General features: G+C 34.6%; 1 protein-coding gene and 1 long non-coding RNA gene across 2 annotated transcripts in view; both read right to left on the bottom strand.

The window, feature by feature from the left end:
- Positions 1 to 1,294: 1,294 nt before the first annotated feature.
- Positions 1,295 to 5,050, bottom strand: LOC127842736 (uncharacterized). Its single transcript, XR_008031859.1, has 2 exons — positions 2,269 to 5,050; positions 1,295 to 2,214 (listed from the first exon to the last, which is right to left on the bottom strand). It is a non-coding gene; the product is annotated as an uncharacterized LOC127842736 (long non-coding RNA).
- A 2,178-nt stretch (positions 5,051 to 7,228) lies between these two features.
- Positions 7,229 to 25,710, bottom strand: part of LOC127842664 (zinc finger CCHC domain-containing protein 17-like) — a 34,995-nt gene continuing 16,513 nt past the window's right edge. Inside the window, exons 4-8 of the mRNA XM_052372293.1 lie at positions 22,481 to 22,566; positions 16,560 to 16,663; positions 15,070 to 15,188; positions 13,784 to 13,906; positions 7,229 to 7,581 (exon numbers count right to left, since the gene is read on the bottom strand). Of these exons, the coding sequence (XP_052228253.1) occupies positions 7,522 to 7,581; positions 13,784 to 13,906; positions 15,070 to 15,188; positions 16,560 to 16,663; positions 22,481 to 22,566 (492 nt within the window). The 3' untranslated portion in view covers positions 7,229 to 7,521. The remainder of the gene's footprint in view (positions 7,582 to 13,783; positions 13,907 to 15,069; positions 15,189 to 16,559; positions 16,664 to 22,480; positions 22,567 to 25,710) is intronic.

The following is a 25,710-nucleotide window of genomic DNA, read 5'->3' as shown; positions in this document are numbered from 1 at the left end:
TGCATTTCAAGATATGCGCACAAGACAGTACTAATGGTATTAAACCATTTAGGATGTTAGTGTTGTAGTGCGCGCACTCATCTATTTGCATTTTATCCTATACCAATAACTAAACACAGTGTAATTCATATTAAATGATGATAGAAGATTAGAAGTAGACATTAAAATATATAAATATATTAAAATGACTTACAGAAGCCTTTTAAAATTAATTTTAGCACTATAGTAAATTAACCGCTTCTGGCACGAGAAGAGAAATAGTGTTGTGGGATACCCTCCAGCCGAATCGCATATCACGGTACTTTGAACCAGACACAAGATGCCGCAGCGTAATTGTTAGCTTCATTCCTGGTTAATTGGAAGTCTGTAGTTGTTGCGCTGTTTCTTTATCCTTGGGCCCACTCGTGCGAGAATCTCATCAAACATCTCGGGTGGCATTCTCATGATGTTTATGAATACGTCCTGTCTTCGTAGTTCAACCATAAGTTGGTCATACAGACCGAACTGACGCCTCCGCTCGGGACCCAGCCAATCCCTGATCCACCATCTGCGCTGCCTTCGTCTCCTTGCTCTCTTTTAAACAATACGATGCATGGCCAAATTAGCATCCAAACGGCCAATCTGGGCCTGCACGAGTGTGGCTTGACACTCTAATTGAATGCGAACAGGACACTCTATTGCACATGTCCTACTCACAAGGCGTACCAAAATGAAATGATACTTCGGCCCACAGGTTAATTATTGTTAAATGTATGTCAACAATTTTGTTCCGCCACACTTCTCGCACTTTTGTATACGTAAGCTGTCCATTATTACCTGTTGAACATGCGTTAGGAGCAGGACAACCGGACATAAACCGGATACGTACAGGTGTAACGCACGAGTTCCGAACAAATCGTAAACTAACGTATGAAGACCGCACATCAAACGGAGATCTCTGTCCGTTTTATCCGGTGGAAAATTTTGAACATGCTCAAACTTTCCAACGGACGGAACGGACGTCACCGGACATCGCCGAACAAGGAGCGGATTCACCGGATATGAAACGGACATTAAACGGATAAGAACGGACACGAACGGATAAAATGATTTTATGTCCGTTTCTCGTCTGTTACCTCAGTTTGACCGGGCCTTAAATGGTTGAAGTTTTGTTTCCCCAATCAATATATACAGAAATATGAAACTGACCGTATATTTTCACCGGACGGTGTTAATGCTGAAATAAGAGACAAACAGGTAGCGCGTCAAATCAGTAAATCAAATTAAAAGAAAACCACAAGTCTAGCCTGTAAAATGTTGTTTTGATGTAAGAGTAGTTTATTTAGTTATTTTAATGGTTAGCCTATGACACTATTATTGACTGTTTACATTTCTTTTGGCTACATACTTTGATTACTATCAATTGTATATCTTTATAACGATGGTGAACATTACATTTTTTAAATGCTGGTGCGACAGGTTTATATTCAAACTTACAGCAAATTGTCACGTAATTAACCATAACAAGGGTATTTCACAGGTTTTTTCATACGTCTCCATCATCCGAGCAACATACTGGTTATCATGCTAGCACATGTATCGTGTGAGTAATGGAGACATTCGCAGTATAGTTTTTGCATTATCATTAGGTTTATTAATCTAACTATAAAGTGAATTAGATAGACAATGAATATAAGTGAACTTTGCTACACAGTCATCTTTAAGTGAACTTGATAGACAATTACCTTTGAGTGAGCTTGCGATACAATAACCTTTAAGTGAACTTGCTAGACAATGATCTTTCAGTGTACTTGCTTGACAATGATTTTTAGGTGAACTTGCTAGACAATAATCTTGAAGTGACTTTGCTAAACAATGACCTTAAATGAACTTGATAGACATTGATCAGTGAACTTTCTAGACTATGACTATGACCTTTAAGTGATTTTTCTAGAAGATAATCTTTACGTGAACGTGCTAGACACTGACCTTCAAGTGAACTTGCTAGCCAATGAATGAACTTAAATAAACAGGATAGACATTTATCTTAAAGTGAACTTGCAAGACAATGACCTTAAAGTAAACTTGCTAGACATTGATCTTTATGTGAACTTGCTAGATAATGGTCTTTAAGTGAATTTGCTAGGCAACAACCTTAAAGTGAACTTGCTAAATAACCAGCACTAAGTGAACTTGCAATATAATGACCTTTAAGTGAACTTGCTAGACAATGACCTTTAAGTGAACTTGCTAGACAATGACCTTTAAGTGAACTTGCTAGACAATGACCTTTAAGTGAACTTGCTTGACAATGACCTTTTCGTAATATTGCTAGACAATGACCTTTAAGTGAACTTGCTGTTTCTAGATAAAACCGCCAAGTCAATTTGATAGACAATTAAAACCTTAAAGTGAACTTTTTTGGAACATTCATGAGCACACCAATAGACATTAGAAATAACAATTGCAAATCACAGGAACCTACGGTGGTACTATAAAAGTGACATCACCGCTTCAAAAAAAAAGGACGTCAGGAAAAAACAAGTTCTGTTTTCCCGTCTCCAAAAAGAAATTAACTCTGTGAAACACAAGATAAGTCTGTTTTCACGAGTTAATTTTGTTTTTTGGAGACGGGAAAACAGAACTTGTGTTTTCCCAACTTCTTTTTTTGGGGGGAGCAGTGATGTCACCTTAGTGCCACAGTAGGAACCATAGCTGATAAGAGTCTATAATCTATGATGGCTCAATATCCTAATATAAAACTAGTCTTTTGATTTTTCACAAACCTTTGTTTAAAAATAAAAAATGTGTTTATTTAAATAAAATATTGAAGTGCACCTTACATTTGTCGTAAGATTGTTAACCCAAAACCAAGTTTATGTTAGATTCACATTTATGGTATTAGGTCTGACAAGAGTGATTCTTGCATATGGACCCTCATTGACAGTCAAAACTGAAGGGTGCTAGACTATTTACCCCCAAGACAATTCACCCCCTGGACAATTCACACCCAGAATTTGATTTCCATGGACAATTCACCCCAAAAGACAATTCACCCCAATATATTTATATGAGATTTTATTGTCATTTGCTTTTGTCATATTTGAAAATAAGTTGTGAGCAGATATTTTGGGGTTAAAATTTTGACTTTGCAGCACAATTTTGACGGGAAAATAAAATAAAATATAGTATGTAAATGAAAGATGACATTGTGATTTTTGTCAAATGCAATTCAACCAATGTATTTCTCTATCAACTGTGTTACAACATATACAATTGAAATAAAGTATTTTGTATAATATGTGTGCATTTGATTTAAATAATATTATAAGGTTACTATTTCATTATTAGTACTTTGTCAAAGTACTACAGCCTTATCTCTAAGCAACCCCTATCAGTAATAGCCTTATCTACCCCTAGATAATCAGTACCCTCATCAGCTCTGAATGCCTGACAGATTATCTGTTAATTGTTACTTTTAGTGGTGTGAAAAGGGATATGGTGTTTTTAGGTGTTATTACTTTGTTGACTGATTATGTGACAAATGTTTTATTATTATATTTCCCATTTAAAAATAAATATAGTAATATTATGAAAATTTCGAAATCTTGCATAACTTATAAAATACAAGAAACCGTCGGAGACAGGTGATGCTCCCCAAAGTTGTTTTTTTTCACAATATTGCACTATATATGCAGATAAAGGGAAACATCTTGAGGGCACAGTAGTTGGGGGGACAAGAATTTTTTTATAGAAAATTTCAAAGGGCTATAACTCTGTGAAAAATCATCCAACCATAACCGGCTGATATTATGCATATCTCCTGTTGGTAGTGAAGCTTCCCATAAAGTTTCATTGAATTCCCGTGATAAGTTGCTGAGAAATAGCTCGGACAAGAAATGCACTATATGTACAATGGAAAATTTCAAAGGGCCATAACTCTGTGAAAAATCATCCGACCATAACTGGCTGATAATATGCACATCTCCTGTTGGTAGTGAAGCTTCCCATAAAGTTTCATTGAATTCCCGTAATAAGTTGCTGAGAAATAGCCCGGACAAGAATTGCACTATATGTACAATGGAAAATTTTAAAAGCCATAACTCTGGGAAAAATCATCCGACCAGAACTGGCTGATAATATGCACATCTCCTCTTGGTAGTGAAGCTTCCCATAAAGTTTCATTTAATTCCGGTCATTAGTTGCTGAAAAATAGCCCGGACAAGAATTGCACTATATGTACAGTTGATGGAAAATTTCAAAGGGCCATAACTCTGTGAAAAATCATCCGACCAAAACCCCCTGACAAAATGCACATCTCCTCTTGGTAGTAAAGCTTCCCATAAAGTTTAATTGAATTCTGGTCATTAGTTGCTGAGAAATAGCCCGGACAAAAATTGTGCACGGACGGACGGACGGATGGACATGCGGACAGACGAAGCGGCGACTATATGCTCCCCCCAAATTTTTTTGGGGGAGCATAAAAAAACATGGTATTATTTCCAAATAATGTATCCAATACCATTATTATTTATTTTTACACTTTTTACAAATATTAACTATTAACGTTTTAATGAATAAAAACAATCTTTTAAGATTGTTTTTAAATAAAACAAAAACACATAATTATTTGATGACATAAAAACAATAATAAGATATTGTTAATAATAAAAACAAACATCAATAGATAACAAGAGATGTCAGAAGACAGCGCGCTGGACTATTCGAGCTATCGACAGTATAACGTCAGCCATCATGGATAAAATTGTTCATATTCAATAAGGTCAAGGTAATTTAGTCATATTCTAAGTGGAAGAGAACCATAATTGAAACTATTGATTGCTTATGTTTTAAAGAAGTTGTACTTTATAGACGATTCTGAGTTCAGGTATATTTTTCACAATCTATTGAACATTTGTAAGGACATAAAACAAAGTAATAAGATTTTATTTCAAGTTTGATAGCAATAGCTTGGGTGGGATAGTCCTTCAAAAATGAAATAAATAAATATTTGTTGTTGTTTTTTTACAATGTTTAAAAAATTAAAATATTTTTGGGTCATGAGGGGGGGGGATGGGGTGGGGGAGAGGGGGGTATAATGTGGAGGGGGTGGTCATTTATTAGATAATCTTTCAAAAAGAAAAAAAAAGGGAAAAAAAAAATTATGGATGGGGGGGGGATTCTGGGGTTAGGCGTGGGGGATGGTTTGGGGGTGGAGTCTATTGTGGTTTGTCAGGTAAGTGTTGTTATGTCAAAGTATGAATCAAATCTGATCATTAAGAAGTTATGGCAATTTAAGCAAAATTTATTAATTTGACCTTGTGAGTCAAGGTCACTAAAAGGTCAAGGTCAAATTCAACTTCAACTTGCCAGGTACAGTACCCTCATGATAATAAGAAAGCATTTGAAGTTTGAAAGCAATAGCCTTGATACTTTAAAAGTAAAGTGGATCTAACCACAAAATTTAACAAAATATTCAAAGTGACTAAGTCAAAAAAGGGCCATTATTCCGTTAAAATGCCAACAAGAGTTATGCAACTTTTCCTGTACAGTCCCCTTATGATAGTTAGCGAGTGTTCCAAGTCTGAAAGCAATTATAGCTATGAAACTTTAGGAGTAAAATGGACCAATACACAAAACTTGACCAAATGTTCAATTATCTAAGTATAAAAGGGGCCATAATACTGTCAAAATGCTAGTCAGAGTAACATAACTTTGCCTGCACAGTCCCCTTATTATAGTTACTAACTTAGTAAGTGTTGCAAGTATGAAAGCAATAGCTTTGATACTTTAGGAATACAGTGGACCTAAACCAAAATTAACCAAATTTTCAATTTTCTAAGTGAAAAAAGGGCAATAATTCTTACAAAATGCTTGATACAGTTGTCTGCTCTTGTTTATAGATTGGGGTCATGTTGGTAAAGAAGTATGCAAAATATAAAAGCAATATGTCAAGGGACATAGAAAATATTTGAGGTGGTACGCAAACTTTAACATTCCAATGCTCAGGCGGACGCCGAGGTGAGTAGGATAGCTTGACTATACAATATATATAGTCAACTATACACCCTCAGTAATTTCATACCATACGAGAGCAAAATTACTGAGGGTGTATATCCCATACATCGTATATCCCATACACCGTCAGTTACTAACAGTTATATCTCAACCGACTACTCGATTACTTGGGTAGTATGGAAATTACTCGGGGTGTATGGAAAATACTCCATAGGCACGTGACCGCTCTAAGCCAATCGGATTAGGTCATTCTTGTAGGAGGCGAGATATATATATCAGGGCCCTCAATCCATTTTAGGGGAAGCGGGTCGCTACCCTCAAGAGGCGGAATTTTTGTGGCGTTTCGCTTTTGTGGGGATTTTTTTACTTACTCTCTCATTACATGTATTACATTTGTACATGTTTGCACTATATTTATTTCTTTTTTCATAATTTAGTATGTTTGACAAGATTAAATTGAAACAGAATTGAGATATGATAATCATGAGACACATCTTATTAAACAATTTATTTATTTTATTTTTTTTAATTTCAGGGGGGAATTTTTCCCTTAAAAAGGGGAAAAAAGTATACTTTTCAGGTGGGGGACTGCGGCCGAAATTCGGCCGCAGATTTTATAGATTGAGGGCCCAGTATATATATATATATATATATATATATATATATATATATAGTCGAGCTAAAAAGCACAGTAATGTTTAAATTGCAAGTAATTTTATGAAAAAAAGAAATAAAATCTGAGAACATCTTAATATGCTTTTATAAGAACTTTATAACAAGAGCACCGCATAACGGGTGCCACGCTCGGCTGCAAAAGCTTGTCAGATTTTTTTATCTTTTTTAAGAGGTCACAGTGACCTTGACCTTTGACCTAGTGACCCAAAATGGGTGTGGCGTGTAGAACTCATCAAGGTGCATCTACATATGAAGTTTCAAAGTTGTAGGTGGAAGCACTTTGATTTTAGAGCCAATGTAAAGGTTTTAGCACGACGCCAGCGGACGGCGGACGACGAGCAGGCTATGACAATACCTCGGGTTTTCTCCGAAAACAGCCTCGCTAAAAATTAAATAGAATACAAATAACTATCCTTAGAAAACATATAGTGGTAATTAATAAATCCTAATAAAACAGCAAAAGAAAACATTATTAATTAATTATACTACCGGTATTACAAAACTTATCCTAGGAGAAAATATAGTGTTTTACAAGTCATAAATTGATAAGATAAAGCACAATAACTATCATTTATGTAACATGCGAAAATCATTATCAAATACATATTAAGTACATACATCTATCTTGGGGTGAATTGTCCAGAGAGCATGGGTGAATTGTCTTGGGAGTGAATTGTCTCCTGGGGGTGAATTGTCTTGGGGGTGAATTGTCTCACTTCCAAAACTGAACATGAGTAAGTGAATATTGATATTGCAATGCCATGACTTCAATTAATAAGTACTTGTTCTTTACTGGAATATCACTTAATACAAATTGAAATGCAAAATTTATGGCAAAGCGTAATTTCGTCATCCACTGTCTGAGGAACTAGAGTATCGCTTCTTCTGCTTCTTCGTTTTCTTCTTTGACTAAAAATATATTTTGGAAGTGCATTTAAAACAAGAATATCAGTGAAACTGATGGATGCTCCCCGATGATGCGCTTTGTCAATCTATGTGTTAATAATCACCATAAAAAAATCTTTTATTAGCCTCGGCGACCTTGACCCCAGTGACCTCAAACCTCATCAAAAGGTAGAGGCCCATGCAAGGTACCTACATGCCAAATATGAAAGAGATCAGTAAAGTATTGAAGGTGCTATGAGAAACTGTTACAAAAGCGGGACGGAAAATATATTAATAGCCTTGGTGACATTCAGCCCAGTGACCTCAAGCCTCATCAAAAGGTAAAGGTCCATGCAAGGTACCTACATGGCAAATATGTAAGCGATTGGTAAAGTATTGAATGCCCTATGAGAAACTGTAAGAAAAGCGTGACAGAAAATCTATTATCAGCCTTGGTGACCATGAGCCCAGTGACCGCAAACATCATCAAAAGGTAGAGGTCCGTGGAAGGTACCTACATGCCAAATATGAAAGAGATCGGTAAAGTAACAAAAGCATGACGGAAAATCTATTATTAGCCTCAGTGACCTTGACCTTGACTCCAGTGACCTCAAACCTCATCAAAAGGTAGAGGTCCATGCAAGGTACCTACATGTCAAATATGAAAGAGATCGGTAAAGTATTGAAGGTGCTATGAGAAACAGAAACAAAAGCATGACAGAAAAATCTATTATTAGCCTCAGTGACCTTGACCCCAGTGACCTCATACCTAATCAAAAGGTAGAGGTCCATGCAAGGTACCTACATGCAAAATATGAAAGAGATCGGTTAAGTATTGAAGGTGCTATGAGAAACTGTAACAAAAGAGTGACGGAAAAATCTATTATTAGCCTTGGTGACCTTGACCCCAGTGACCTCAAACCTCATCAAAAGGTAGAGGTCCATGCAAGGTACCTACATGCCAAATATGAAAAAGATTGGTGAAGTATTGAAGGTGCAGTGAGAAACTGTAACAAAAGTGTGACGGAAAAATCTATTATTAGCCTCAGTGACCTTGACCCCAGTGTCCTCAAACCTCATCAAAAGGTAGAGGTCCATGCAAGGGACCTACATGCCAAATATGAAAGAGATTGGTAAAGTGCTGAACGTGCTATGAGAAACTGTAACAAAAGTGTGACAGAAAATCTATTATTAGCCTCAGTGACCTTGACCTTGACCCCAGTGACCTCAAACCTCATCAAAAGGTAGAGGTCCATGCAAGGAACCTACATGCCAAATATGAAAGAGATTGGTAAAGTATTGAAGGTGCTATGAGAAACTGTAACAAAAGTGTGACAGAAGTAAGGAAGGACAAACTGGCAACTATATGCTCCCCGAAAATTTTCGGGGACCATAAAAAGGGATACAATAATTGAGTTAGCAAATAAGGAAGATATGATGTTCAAATGGAACAAATCTGATGAAGATTACACATAAACCACCAGTGCATGTGTATCCTGCAAATAAATCTGTATCATTGTATCCTATATGTAAATCAGTATGTAAATCAAATGCAATGAAAAACAAAGAACAGTTGTTAAGCCTCCTTAATTGTATTACAATGAGTCTGGGTCTCTACAATGCGCTGCATAGACTCGCTTAATAGTGTTTACATTGGCACATACATCATTTAATTAAGAGATAATTTAGCATTATGCTGATTATGGTAATTTTCATGATATTGTACCAGGATGATAACATGTCTATTGTAATTAGTAATCATTGCTGATTAATTGAAAGAAATTTGTTCAAAATACCCTGTTAAATGCTAATTGTTATAATTGCATTAAATCTGGTGGTTTTGGAGACTCCTTTAAACCAACATATTCTTTGAATTGTAAGAGATGTCGCTTATCCCTTATTTATTAAACGAGTAAGAAAATATCCCCATTTCAGATTAACAAGACAACAATAAGCAAAAAGCATGTTTAAATAAGAATTACTATTACTCAATTTGTTCTAAAGAAATTAAGCAGAATCCAGTTTGCTATTCTAATAATGGTGACATTGGTCCTGACCCCATCTTGCCCATATACAATTCAAATGGAGAGGGGGGAGGAGGCGCCCTGATGCAAGGCATTTTCATATTAAGTTTGATACTTTGTGTGTATATGTAATATTTCAAGGTCAAAAATCCCTTTAATTTGAGAAATTTAAAAGCAAGAGTTATTTATCTTAGCTCATTCAGTCAATTCAATATGGGGAATAACATTTTAAGTTTGAATAATATCCCTCGTGATGTTCTTGAGAAGTTAGCTTACCAAAAAACTTAAATCAGCCTACATTGTATACAAGCATATTCTTTAGCATAAAAAGGCCCTTAATTTTCCTTAATTTTGGCAATGCTCAAACTAGAGTTACCAAACTTTGCCTATGCTGTCATTTTAATATGGGGAATACTCACTTCAAGTTTCAATGAAATTACTCTTGCCACTTCTGAAGAATTGGCATACCAGAAAACTTTAAACTGCCTTATGTGTACATGCAAAAGTCTGAATTTACAATTGCTTCTGTACTGACAAATTTTCAACTATTTTGTCATTTCAATTAGGAGAATTCAAATACATATTTGAATTCAAATAAAATCCTTCGAGTAATTGCTGAGAATCTAAATTGCCAAAAAACCTGCCAATATTGCAAATATGTCCATTTCTAAGCCCAAGCATTCAAAATAGTTGGCCTAAAATTTCCTGAAATCTGACATCTGATGGCATTTCTTAGGCATGGCTTCCTTTTATGTAATAATGATTGCAAATAACTTTTTTTTTAATCTGGAGGAGATGTCGCCCTCTGTGATGCTTGATGACCCTGTAATTAGGTCAAAAGGTCAATGAGTGCAGTTTACTTTAAAAATTGAGGTTACATTGACAAAATTTTGAAATATCAGATACTATTACTAATTTTACTCTTGAACTGACTTATATTTGATACTTGAAGGTTTTTCTCATTTTTAACTGATTTTGGCTTTTCATAAGTAGGTCAAAGGTCATCAAGTGCACTTTTATAACCCGTATAGGACGTAAATTGCAGTGTATGTTGATACCAACCAAGGGTCCATGTATTATATTTTTGTAAGTAACTTTTCAATGATAGATGGATACTTTGGTGATGAAAAGAGTATGTCTCTGTTGTATCTTAAGTGAATGTTCCCAACTTTGTAAATTACATTACCTAAATTAAAAGAAAAACATTGTTCATTTTTAAACTTTAAAAACTTATTGCCTGTACCAGATATCATATATAAATCGGCGTCAGCTCCAAGGTGGTATATTAACAAGAGCAGAACGTCAGTGTCTCTACAATATACTTCTAAACGCTTGTAGCCTCTATCAATAGTGTCCCTTGAGTGCAATATCATCCGCGTATTTGCCTCCTCATGATTTACACATAGGTTTGTCGCATCAAAAGTACTCGACTTTGAATTAACATCAACTGGAAATCCACCTCCTACAACTATAGTTGATCCTGCTGGAAGATTTAATGATTGTTTTAGCAATTCGTTTGAAAGAAATTCAGCCAAGTCTGCTTTATTGTCATCATGTGTGATATACTGTTCTCATATTTGCTGAAGAGGAGCGTTTCGACTGTCCACTTAACTCTCGTTGCTTCTTTGATAGATTTACTTCCAAAGTATCGATCAAAAGTCACATCAACTAGGTAAGTGTTTGCGCTGAAATGCCTTAAAACAAATGTTACAAAAACAGTTGCATATTGTCCAAATGTTTGACAGTCCTTAGGCTTACCTAAACTCTGTATAAGCCCGTGTTCATCAATTATTGCACATATTGCATAAGTCGTTGTTGGAACAACTTGAGGCGTCAATATATCATTGTTCTTTGTAAGCACTTGGAGTAGTTTGTTTTCTGGGTTCCATGCATTTACCCACTAGCCTTTTCAAATGATAATGGCACATCAGAAAGTTCATATTCTAGTACAGATGCTGTTTCTACGGCTCTCCCTGAATAAGCTGCTTTGAAAAGTCTCTGCATAAGCTTTCTTTCTGCCTTTAAAATCTTTGTCACTTTCTGCTTTTCACTGACTGTCTCCTTATGGAGATATGCAAATGTTTTGGACTGTACCTTTTGAATAGGAGCATTAAATTCAATATTCTGCTCTTTCAGCCTTTTCTCTACAAATTCCTTGAGTAATGTTTAACCTCGACTTTAACAGGTTAATAAATAATCTCTGATATCATTAGTTGCAACGTCCTTAGATGCCATTGAGAACTGTCTGTTCTCCTCTTCATGCACTCCGAGTATATTATATGAACCAAAGAGCTGCATCATTTTCTTGATGCACTTTTCCTCTGAAGAAACTCTCAAACGAGTTCCGTCGGCTCTATTCTTGAATATTCCATTATCTTTGTCATCATTATGTTGATTCAACAATTTCATGGTACTATTGGAAACCTCAGATCTTACTGACCACATAATACAACAAGAGCTGTCAGAGGACAGCACGCTCGACTATTTGAGTGCTTGACAGTATAACATAAGCCATCATGCGGAAATTGTTCATATTCAATAATTTATTAGACGATCTTTCAAAAATAAAAAAAAGGACAAAAAAAAATATTATTTTTTTTTTTTGGGGGGGGGGGGGGGGGGTTGAGAGGGGGTATAATGTGGGGTGTGGTCATTTATTTAAAAAAAAGGTAGGGGGGGGGGGGGGGGGGGGTAGGGGGTGAGAGGGGGGTATAATGTGGGGTGGGGTAATTTATTAGATGTTTAAATAAAAATATTTTGGGGGGGGGGATAGGGGTTGGGGGGTGAGAGGTGGGTATAATGTGGGGTGTGGTAATTCGTTAGATGATGTTTAAAAAAAAAATTAGGGGGGGGGGGTAGGTATGGGGGGGGAAGGGATTCTGGGTAGGGGCGAGGGGCATTGTTTGGGTGGAATCCATTGTGGTATTCAGGTAAGTGTTGTTATGTCAAAGTAATAATAAAATGTGATCATAAATAAAGAAGTTATGGCAATTAAGCAAAATGTTCAATTATTTAAGTGTAAAAGGGGCCATAATTATGTCAAAATGCTTGATACAGTGGTCTGCTCTTGTTTATAGGTTGGGGTCATGTTGGTAAACAAGTTTGCAACATATAAAAGCAATATGTCAAAGGATATAGGAAATATTTGGGGAAGTATGCAAACTTTAACATAGATTTATCAATAATATGCATATTCTAAGTATAAAAGGGGAAATAATTATGACAAAATGCTTGATAGAGTTTTCTGCTCTTGTTTATAGGTTGGGGTGATGTTGGTATAATGGCTGGTCAGCAGTTATAACAGTGTATTTCTGTCCAACATGCCTACTTATTTCTCATACACAAATGAGTTTCAGTCTTTCTTTAAACGTACGTTGTACTTCATTATATATATAATGAATCCTTTCAATTTTCTTTTTACTTTACAAATATTTTTATAGAGTTAACAAAAATTAGCAAAAACTATTCAATTGTTTAAAAATACTTTTTGAACATAATATTTTATTATGTTGATTTTCAATGCCAGTTGTCATGTTTATTTTGGCATAAAAGTGCACTTAATGACCTTTTGTCCTATATAAGTGAACACTAGAATAGATAAAATTTTATTAAGATCCAAGCAGGTTAATTTTCAGACAATGTAACTGCCTTAAACGTTTCAATTTTGGTTATAAATCACAATGAGATGTATTTCATCTCCTAAACAACTGAAAACAGTACCCATTGACCTTTGACCTAATTAAAAGGATGTCAAGCACCTGAGAAGGTGACATCCCCTCTAGATTTTCAGCAGCGGGTATGTATATACCAAAAAACATAAAAAGAAGCCATGCCTTAAAAAATGCCAACCAACTTTTTTTCCAGGCACATTTCTCAGATTTTTATGTTTACTAAAAAAGAATTACCAAGTTTGGCCTCTTTCAACATCCGCAAATTTTAAATATGCATAAAATCACTTAAGACATTCATGAGAAACCAACTTTTTGAAATTAAACCTAGGTCAACTAAGTGAGTGGAATAACTCTTCAAAAAATTGAAGTAAGAATGTACATATGTAACAATAAATGACACTTAAATGATTGGATTTTTTTCATAATTTCTTTCAGAATAAACAAGCTATGGGAGTACAATCACTCACATTGACTGGTAAAGCAACGAGAAACCATTCATTCGGAAGAGTGTTAACACTTTGATGTAAGTACCTTTTTGTGAGAATCAGAATCCTCAGAATCTGACGAACTTCCAGACCTGGAGTGTTGCCTCTTTCTTTTCTTCTCTTTTTTCTCTCTCTTTTCTTTTTTTGATTTCTTGCTTGACTTTTTGTTCTGAACATTATAAGTTTTCACCAAGCATGTATCTTTTTATCTTGCTTACATTTAAGTCTTTATTATCCATAAGAAGAGAGAAGAGCTTAACACAAATCATTCATATAAAACAAGAGATTGCCATGCAATATTGTCCCCTACCGGTGAAACTCCACCATTGTCAGTAAAAAAAAATTCTATTTGTTGCCATAGCAACCAGAATTATTGACGTAGAAACAAAATGAAATGACGTGCATAATCTCCATATTGCCATCTATCCATGTTCAAGTTTCATGAAAAAATATGAAGAACTTTTAAAGTTATCGCAGGATCCAGAAAACTGTGACAGACAGACAGACAGACAGACAGACAGAGCGCAAACCATAAGTCCCCTCCGGTTTCACGGGTAGGGGACAATAAATCAATTATTTATAACTTAAATTACTGAATCAACCATTTAAGTCTGTTTGAAACAAACAATAGATGTAACTTAACATAAGAATACATAATCTTTTTTTTTTCAAAACATAAAATCGGTTAATGAATTCAACTTTTAAATGAATATTCATGATTCTAAAACAATACACAATTAAAATAATACAAGTTTAATAAAATATGTTAACTGTCTTATAGTGGTACCATAATTAAAATATTGTTTACTACAATTAAATTCAAAACGTCCATGTTTTTGGCAATAACCACATATTTCCTGGTCCCATGTGTACACTTTTTGGAGTTTTTTTTATTCATGCCTTTTTTTTTTGGAATGTAACTAAGATCAAATATGCTCGCTTTCAAATAACACCAACAAAATTAAAGCTTTATGCAATGACAAGTAATTTTAGTTTGTACTGTTGAAAACCCAATTATGCACAAAACACATTACACTGTATTGTATATTTTTCTATATTCTATGCAATTTCGATTTAACAGCAAAAAGACAAAAAAAAATTCCTACTGCAACAGATACGCGTAAATATGTCAACTCAACTTGGTTGTTATGAATTTAATTGTAATAAACAAAATTTGATGAGTGATATCATTAACAGATAATTGTTTTATTTTATCTAACTTTCGCTTTCACATTCTTGTTTTTAGATACAGAATACATGTATAAAATGTTGAAAGTACATAAAGTCACAATCATGTAATACATCTAAGTGCCAGTGTTAACAGGGTCTTACTTTCTTTGCATGTGATACAGTGCCCTCTTCTGTTACAACTGTCTTCATATAGTCATCAAGGTCTGGTATTAACTCATAGGATGTCTCGCCCGTCTTAAAACAATCCTGCGCTAAATGACCTACATAAAGCATTGAACATTGATTTAATTTAGCTGTAATTAAATAGACAAGTTCATTGAAAAGTGTTGGGTGGATGTTTGAAATTTTCAAAGAATTTTTGTTCAAAATTTTGTCAATTATCTTTTAGATAAAATATATTATTTTTTTTGATATTATGGATAAAAATGAAGAGATACATTTAGCTTAAAAATGACAAGAGAAAATATGATATATAAATAATTGTATGTATTAAATATTATTTGTAGAAATAAAACAAGCAAATGGATATATGCATTAGGAGATGTAACAGAAACAAGAGCTGTGTTTTTGAAACACTATGCCCCCTACTGCGCTTTGAAGCAGCACGGCAGCTATTTTAGAAACAAGGTTATATTTTGAATGTAAAGGTTACAGTGACATTAACCTTTGACCTAGTGACCTCAAACCATGTTTGATTGTAGATATCAATGAGATGCATGCACATGTACAGTTTAAAGAACATAGACCCAAGAGTTTTCATTTTCTTAGCAAGGTTAAAGTTTTGTGACAGACACACACATACAATGACAGACAGGCCAAAAACAATATACCCCCTGATCATTCCATCTGGGGGCATACAAAAACATTTAATCATTGAAAATGATAATTATACTAGCTATTATTTGCATTTAATTGCAAACTTTTCTTAGCAGTTTAAACATGCATTTTATTTCACAAATAAAACAGGCAAATTTATGTTAAGTGTTTCTTAGACATAAAAATTAAAACTGCTGTTGTAAATCTTGAGTAAAAATACGCCAACCAATTCGATCGAATGATGGATAAATATTCTGTTAGTGATTATAAATAACATGTCATATATATGCGTAATAAATGTGTATTTTATAACAATGATCTCAAGTACAAATGAGAAAGGAGATAAAACCCATTTTTTGTTAGATGTTTTTCAGAAAATAAATAATATTCATATTGAATTATTGTTCACATTCATAAAACAATAAGATTCAATATTTCCTTTTGTTTTGCATGTGTTAACTACAATTTATAATAAGATTTGTGATACATCACCCATTTTCCAGAAATAGATATATTACATGATTTTATTTTGAGGAAATTTATGACAAGGGAGATAACTACTGCAAAGTATGAAGTGATTGCATTTAGAGTTGATTCTCTGGAAAAAGGTTATGCAAAATACATCTTCAATTAATTCCCACAATATAATCTCTCTTCTTGCATTCAGTTGCATATTAACTTTCTTAACAGACATGTAAAATTTTAAATTCAATGCAAATATTGTACATATATTTTTTTATGTTGTTTGATATGTTTAAACTTCATTCAACAAGCATGTTTATGATACAAGGATACCAGAATTCCAATTTGCTCACCCTTTCCTCCACATTTCTTGCAGGTTGTATCTAAAACTGCCTCTAGGACAATCTTCTGTCTTTCTGGCCTGTTACCAAACTGTCGGCGCTTCTTTTCATCTAGGCTGTACAAAAAAGAATATTTTCACAGAAGAGAATTATAATAATTTTCATGCACATTTATAAAATTTAGAAAAAAAACATGCAAGACCACTTGAAACATAAATACAGAGGGTGGATAAATTGCATATAAACTAGAATGAATATAGAAAAAAAGAAAAACAGAGGTCTATATTGTTGATATCCTGGTCAATAACTACTACAGATAGAGGTCTATATTGTTGATATCCTGGTCAATAACTACTACAGATAGAGGTCTATATTGTTGATATCCTGGTCAATAACTACTACAGAGAACCAGAGAAATAGATTGTTGATTTCCTTGTCAATAACCACTACAGAGAACCGGGGATCTATATTGTTGGTATTTAGGTCAATAACTACTACAGAGAACCAGAGGTCTATATTGTTGATATCCTGGACAATAATTACTACAGATGACAAGAGGTATACACTGTTGATATCCTTGTTAATAACAACTATAGAAAACTAGAAGTATACATTGTTGATATCCTTGTCAATAACAACTATAGAAAACTAGAAGTATACATTGTTGATATCCTTGTCAATAACAACTATAGAAAACTAGAAGTATACATTGTTGATATTCTTGTCAATAACAACAACAGAAAACTAGAGCTCTATATTGTTGATATCCTTGTCAATAACAACTACAGAAAACTAGAGCTCTATATTGTTGTTATCCTTGTCAATAACAACTACAGAAAACTAGAAGTCTATATTGTTGATATCCTTGTCAATAACACCAACAGAAAACTAGAGCTCTATATTGATGATATCCTTGTCAATAACAACAACAGAAAACTAGAAGTATATATTGTTGATATCCTTGTCAATAACAACAACAGAAAAATAGAGCTCTATATTGTTGATATCCTTGTCAATAACAACAACAGAAAACTAGAAGTCTATATTGTTGATATCCTTGTCAATAACAACTACAGAAAACTAGAAGTCTATATTGTTGATATCCTTGTCAATAAACACAACAGAAAACTAGAGGTCTATATTGTTGACATCCTTGTCAATAACAACAACAGAAAACTAGAAGTCTATATTGTTGATATCCTTGTCAATAACAACAACAGAAAACTAGAAGTCTATATTGTTGATATCCTTGTCAATAACAACTACAGAAAACTAGAAGTCTATATTGTTGATATCCTTGTCAATAACAACAAAAGAAAACTAGAGGTCTATATTGTTGATATCCTTGTCAATAACTTCTAAAGAGAACCAGAGGTCTAGACTGTTGATATCCTGGTCAATAATTACTACAGAAAACCAGAGGTCTACATCATTTATATCCCTGCCTATAACTACTACAGATAAAACGAAATCTAGATTGTTGGTATCCTGGTCAATAATAAACCAGAGGTCCAGATTGTTTATGTCCTTATCAATAACTACTACAGTGGACCAGAGGTCTAGATTGTTGATATTCTTGTCAATAACTACTACAGACAAAACAAGGTCTACATTGGTGATATCATTGACAATAATTACTACAGAGAACCAAAGTTCTACCTTGTTGATATCCTGGCCAATAACTACTACAAAGAACCAGGTATACATTTTTGGTATCCTAGTCAATAACTCCTACGGAGAACAAGAGGTCTACATTCTTTGTCTCCTAGTCAATTACTACTACAGAGAACAAGTGCTTTACATTTTTGGTATCCCAGTCAATAACTACTACAGAGAAAAAGAGGTCGACATTCTTGGTATCCTAGTTAATAACTACAACAGAAGACAAGAGGACTAAAGTCTTGGTAATTTTGTCAATAACTACTACAGAGAAGAAGTCTTCAGTATTGGTTTCCAAGTCAATAACTGATACAGAAAACCAAAGGTCTATAATCTTGGTATCCTAGTCAATAACTACTTAATAGAATATAAGGTCTACATTCTTTGTATCCTAGTCAATAACTACTAAATAGAAGAGAAGGTCTACATTCTTGGTATCCTAGTCAATAACTACAACAGAAGACAAGAGGTCTACATTTATGGTATCCTAATCAATAACTACAACAGAAGACAAGAGGTCTATATTTATGGTATCCTAGTCAATAAGGACAACAGAAGACAAGAGGTCTACATTTATGGTATCCTAGTCAATTTTTACTACGGAAAATTAAGGTCTACATTGTTGATATCCTAGTGAATAACTACTACAGTGAACCAGAGTCTAGATTGTTGATATCCAGGTTGATGACTACAGTAGAGGACAAGAGGTCTAGATTGTTTATGACATTGTAAATAACTACTACAGAGAACAAGAGGTCTAAATTATTGAAGTCCTTGACAATAACTACTACAGAGAACTAGAGTTTTGTCAAAGATGTGACCTATACCCCAACGTGCCGCATTGACACTGACTATTTTGCATGCTGTCTTCACAAAACAAGAGAATCTAATTTATAGGAATTTTAAAAGAATTATTATGCCATTATCATTTATAGCCATTTTGACCTTTGAACTCTTGAATTCTTTCACATGACACGCCATCCAATGACTGTGAACACAATTAATGTACAGGGTCATTTAAAAATCTCACAATTAATGACATATTTATGGCCCAGACAAGATCATTTATTGCCATTTTTTACCTTTGAACTAAAAGTGTGACCTTGACCTTGGAGATAATGATGTAATTCTTTTGTGCGACAAACCATCCAATGATGGTGAACAAAAGAGCCAAATGATTTTAAAATCTCACAATAAACGACATAGTTATGGCACGGACAAGCTCATTAAGGCCATTTTTGACCTTTGAACTCAAAGTGTGACCTTGACCTTGGAGATATCGACCTAATTCTTTCGCGCGACACACCTTCCAAAGATGGTGAACAAATATGCCAAATGATTTTAAAATCTCACCATGAAAAAAATAGTAATGGCCTGGAAAAGCTCATTTATGGCCATTTTTGACCTTTGAACTCAAAGTGTGACCTTGACCTTGGAGATATCGACGTAATTCTTTCGTGCGACACACCGTCCCATGATGGTGAACAAATGTGCTAAATAATTTTAAATTCTCACAATGAACAACATAGTTATGGCCCGGCCAAGCTCATCTATGGCCATTTTTGATCCTTTGAACTTTAAGTGTAACCATGACCTTGGAGATATCGACGTAATTCTTTCGCGCAACACACCGTCCAATGATGGTGAACAAATGTGCCATATATGACTTTAAAATCTTACAATGAATGACATAGTTATGGCCTGGACAAGCTCATTTATGATCGCTGAACTCAAAGTGTGACCTTGACCTTGGAGATATCGACGTAATTCTTTCGCGCGACACACAGTCCAATGATGGTGAACAAATTTGCCAAATAATTTAAAAATCTCACAATAAATGACAAAGTTATGGCCCGGACAAGCATCTGACCTTTGAACTCCAAGTGTGACCTTGACCTATGAGATATCGACGTACTTTTTTCACACAACACACCATCCCATGATGGTGAACCAAGTCATTTTAAAATCTAACGATAAATGACATAGTTATGGTCCGGACAAACTTTCAGTTTAAAACACACTAAGTGAACCCGTGACCTAGTTTTTGACTTGGCATGACCCATATTTAAACTTGACCCAGACATCATCTAGATACAACTTCTGACCAAGTTTGGTGAAGAAATTTCGGAACAGACCGACCGACAAAGTGACTCCTATATAGCCCCATTTACCAATGGTAATGGGGGTATAACCAGAGGTCTACCTTGTTAACATCCTCGTAAATAACTACTAGAAAGAACCAGAGGTCTAGATTATTGACATCCTGGTCAATAATTACTACAAAGGACATGAGGTCTACATTGTTGATATCCTTGTCAATAACTACTACAGAATACAAGGGGTCTACATAGTTGACATCCTTGTCAATAACTACTACAGATGACAAGAGGTCTGCATTCTTTGTATCCTGGTCAATAATTACAACAGAGGACCAGAGGTCCAGACTGTTGTTGTCCTGGTCAATAACAACTACAGAGAACCAGCGGTCCAGATTGATGATATCCTGGTCAATAAATACCTTCTACATGGATCTGTGCTGTTGACATACTTGCCAATAACTACTAAAGATAGAGATCTATATTGTTGATGCCCTTGTCAATAACTACTACAGAGAATCAGAGGTCCAGATTGTTGATATACCTGCCAATAACTACCACAGAGAACCAGTGATCTATATTGTTAGTTTCCTGTCAATACCTACTACAGAGAACCAGGGATCTAGATTGTGGTACATGTATCCTGGTCAATACCTACTTCAGAGAACCAGAGGTCTAGATTGTTGATGCCCTTGTTAATAACTAATACAGAGACCAAGAGGTCTAGATTCTTGGTATCCAAGTAAATAAATATAAAATGTAACAGTTTTACAGCGATTGTTTTAGTACATGTCCATGACTTATTCACAGTATCTGGGCTCTAAAGGTCTAAGGGGGCCATGCTCAATTACCACTAAAATTAATTTCTTCAATGAATTGAACCATCATAGCTAATAAATTCCATGAATTGAACCACTTCAGTTAATAACTTTGATGAATTGAACCACTATAATTAATAACTTCAATGAGTTGAACCACTATAGGTAATAACTTCAATGAATTGAACCACTATAGTTAATAATCTAAATGAATAGAACCACTATAGTTAATAACTTCAATGAATTGTACCTCTATAGTTAATAACCGCAATAAATTGAAACACTGTAGATAATATCTTTAATGAATTGCACAGCTATAGTTAATAACTTAATGAATCGGACCACTTAAGTTAATTACTTTAATGAATTGAACCACTATAGTTAATAACTTCAATAAATTGCACCACTCTAGTTTATTACTTCAATGAGTTGAACCACTATTATTAATAAGTTCAATGAATTGAATTACTCTAGTTAATAACTTCAATGAATTGCACCACTACAGTTTATAACTTCAATGAGTTGAACCACCATAGTAAATAACTTCAATGAATTGAACCACTATAGGTAATAACTTCAAATACTTGAACCACTATAGAAAATAACTTCAATGAATTGAACCACTATAGTTAATAACTTCAATGAAGTGTACCTCTATAGTTAATAACTGCAGTAAATTGAACGACTGTTGATAATAACTTAAATGAATTGCACAGCTATAGTTAATAACTTCAATGAATGGGACCACTTCAGTTTATTACTTTAATGAATTGAACAAGTATAATTAATAACTTCAATGAATTGAACAACTCTAGTTAATAACTTCAATGAATTGCACCACTATAGTTAATAACTTCAATGAATTGAACCACTATAGTGAATAACTTCGATGAATTGAACCGCTATAGTTAACAAGCAAATTCGTTGAATTGATATCCCTCGCAAATATGCTTCTGGACACAAAAGTGTTAAATTTGACACTCAAAAAAGCAATTTTTCAAGTTACAAAGGGCCATAACTCCGTTATTTACAGATGGTGTACAATGCCATTTGGGATGCATCATCCTCTGATCCATATATATACTCATAACAAGTTTCAATGAAATCCGCCAAAGCACTTCCAAGATATGGCTCCGGACACAAAAGTGCCGGCTGGCCGGAAAGACGGACGGACGGATGGACAGACAAGGCCAAAACAATATCCCTCCGCCTATGGCAGGGGATAATAACTTCAACGAATTGAACCACTATAGTTATCAACTTCAACTTGGACACTTCATTTTTGGGGATCCTGGGCAAGGACAAAAACTGTCTACATAAGTGTTACCTTAAAGCATAGTTAATTTTTACTACATATTACCTGAGCTCCACATTATTGGGATCCTGATCTATTCCTGTAGTTTGGTTTACCATCTTCATGGCTAGGCCTATTTTCTCACCATCCTCCTAACAGAGATATAAGTAAACATTATCACATTTGAGTTTACAGAAAATACAAACTGGTGTTCACTGGTATGTTTATCAAACCTTTTGCTAAAATGGTATATCTGAAGAACATAAAGTTATTACATGGCTACCTGAGTTGAGAAATACAATTAACTTTAATTATGCTATGAGCCATGATAATTTATTTCCAAATTGGTACTTTGCAATGGTCTATTGGTAACAATTTTGCTGACTTTTCCAAAATGGTTCATAAAAAACATATGTATACTGGTTAAAAAAGTTTTATATAGGTACAGAAAAAAATGTCTAAATTAAAAGTAACAATTCTAAACACATAAAATATCTAAACAAGAGGGCCTGAAAGGCCCAAAGTCGCTCACCTGAGATAAAAATAAAAGACCTGTTTTTTGCAGCCCAAGATATCAATGGAACAAAATTTAATGTTCTAACCAAGTTTCAAGAAGAATTAACAACAAATGGCCCCCTGGCGGCCATGTTTTTCAACAGACGTGAACCATTTTTGAACTAGTCCAAGATATCATTGGGACAAATCTTCTGAAAAAGTTTCATGAAGATCCGACAATAAATGTGGCCGCTACAGTGTTAACAAGGCAAATATTCATGACGCATAACGGAAGACAGACAATTGACATGACGCCTTATCTATGATCGCTCCGCCCACTAGAATTGAAACACCAATCAGCGATCGATTAATCGGGCGCACTCGTTAGCAACGACCTGTCCGCCATTTTCTAGACAAGCTACATGTTTAGGTTCACTTTTATTCCAACGAGTTCCTTTTGTTTTCCTCTTAAAAAAACGATTAAAAATGGTTAAACGGTGTTAATGGGGATTATGTAACTCGGACAATCAATATCCTGACAGATTAGTTGGTGACATTGAATTTATTTCATTTCCAAAGCCGAAAAAAGATTGACAAGAGCGAGTGGAAGCTTAAAGAATTACCGAGATCCCCTTTATAGAACATTAATTTATTTCACAAACTTAAAATGTCATATAAGCAATAACTAAGCATTATTAAGTATGTATTATGTCATGTGTGCATGTAAAATAATTGAGAATTTTGGTACCCAATTCGTGTAACTTTACGAAATCCTCGTTAAAAAACGCGTTTCTGTGTGTGTCAGAAACAAGTGAAAACCATTTTGTTATTATTTTAATAAAGACGTATCGATAAATGCTATTGTAAAAGAGTTATTATTACTGATATTAGTTAACCAATAAATGCGGTAACTTCGGGGAAGTCGGTACCTGCGCGAGCGTCTGATATTGGTAGCCTTATTAATTTATAATAGCCTGACCGTATTCCATTTCGTACAACGCTAATTTTATATCAGACAATGTCCAAACTTACAGTGTTGTTTTTGCGCTTTAAATTTTAGTGGTTAATAAATGTCCCATAAGCAATGTTTAATATGACTAATATCACTTTTATACGCAATAACATGTGGGATTGAGGTACCCACCCGGCGTATGAAAGCGCGTAAAACTTCACCGAATTCCCAGTTATAAAGCGCTATTTCGTGTCAAATACACGGGTAGGGGGGAATGTTTCAGTAATAATTTTGTTAATAACACGGGTAAATACGGGTGAAGTGCTAATGTATTGCAAATACCACCATTACACGTAATAACGGGTTCGATTTCGGTAAGCCCGCAAGCGTTTGAGAGCGTGTTTAATGTACCGATTTACCCGTTATAAATAGCTGATGTTCTCTTTAATCGTATATTTTTTGCATTTGCAGAATAACTAAATGGCATCAACCCCTTTACAAGTGTAATATGGTGTTAAACAAGTCCATAAAATCATCCGGAATATCGCGTAAATCTATATGCAGTCTATAGGCAAAGAAGCCATTTTGGTGTTAGCTTGTCTAGGTTTTCTTCCCGCTGAGCCACGTGATTAAGTGGGCGGAGCGATCACTGATAAGGCGTCATGTCAATTGACAAAAGGTGATCACAAAATTTCACCATGAGCAAAAAATATTATGCTCATAAAGATTGTCACCATGTTTGAAGATGATATCATTAAAACTAATTGAGTAAACTAAATTAAGATATGATAACAACATTTGCACTCAGCAAGTGTCATTCAGATTGAACTACAAATGTGACTAAAAGTATTCACAATGTTTCACTATAAACAACTGTAGACATACAAAACAAGAGGGCCAAGATGGCCCTAGTTCGCTCACCTGAGAGGAGTCGGTTCATTCAATGTTAACCTAATGCCAAACTTGACCTAGATATTGACCAGACAAACATCCTGGTCAAGTTTCATCATTATTGAAACCAAAACTCTGGCGTATGGAGTGTTGTTGTTTTTTGTAAGATTTAAAATGGTGACCTATATTTTGAGTTGACCCCCCTTACCAAACATCAAACTTTGCTTACAAAAAAAATAGTATGACCAAGATTAATAACATCTGAAACAAAATTGTGACCTCTAGAGTGTTTACAAGGATTTTGTATAATATAATGAAAATTAGGACAATCCAAGGGCAATAATTATGGCATTCATTATGTGATTTTGCTCATCATCAAACCTGACTGAGATCTTTCAGCAAATTTGATAAAGAATGCTTGAGAAATGTGAATGCTAGAGTGTTTACAAACCAAATGTGGACGGACGGACAGCGGACAAAGACCAATCCTAAGCAATCAGGTGAGCTAAAAAGTGTGTTTCACCGATCACCGATCTGAGCCATTTTCCAACTTGTCCAAGAAATCAATAAAACCAATGTATTGACTAAGTTTCACGATGATTAGGCAAAATATGTGACTTCTATAGTGTTCGATCACAAGGTTTCTCTCTCTATAGTCACATAAAGAAAACTGCCCCACCCCCCTGATGGCCATGTTTTTTTACCTACCGGGACCATTTGAGGACCAAACTCATCTGAGATATACAGGGATCATATTTTCCAGCAACATCCATCGGTCTGGATTTAAATGGGGAAAAAGTGTCCGAATTTTTTTTTACGAAATTATGACAAATTACATTAAAATATATACCATTGATTTTGCCATTCATGAAGAGGGTATAATAATGTACAAGTTGAATTTCCTTAAGCATTTTTTAAAACGGAACATACAAGTTTTCTCAATTGGTTTTATCATTAG

This window comes from Dreissena polymorpha, chromosome 1, assembly GCF_020536995.1.
Source record: "Dreissena polymorpha isolate Duluth1 chromosome 1, UMN_Dpol_1.0, whole genome shotgun sequence".
Taxonomy (NCBI): domain Eukaryota; kingdom Metazoa; phylum Mollusca; class Bivalvia; order Myida; family Dreissenidae; genus Dreissena; species Dreissena polymorpha.
The sequence above is the reverse complement of the archived record's forward strand: the minus strand, read 5'-3'. Positions and strand labels throughout refer to the sequence as shown.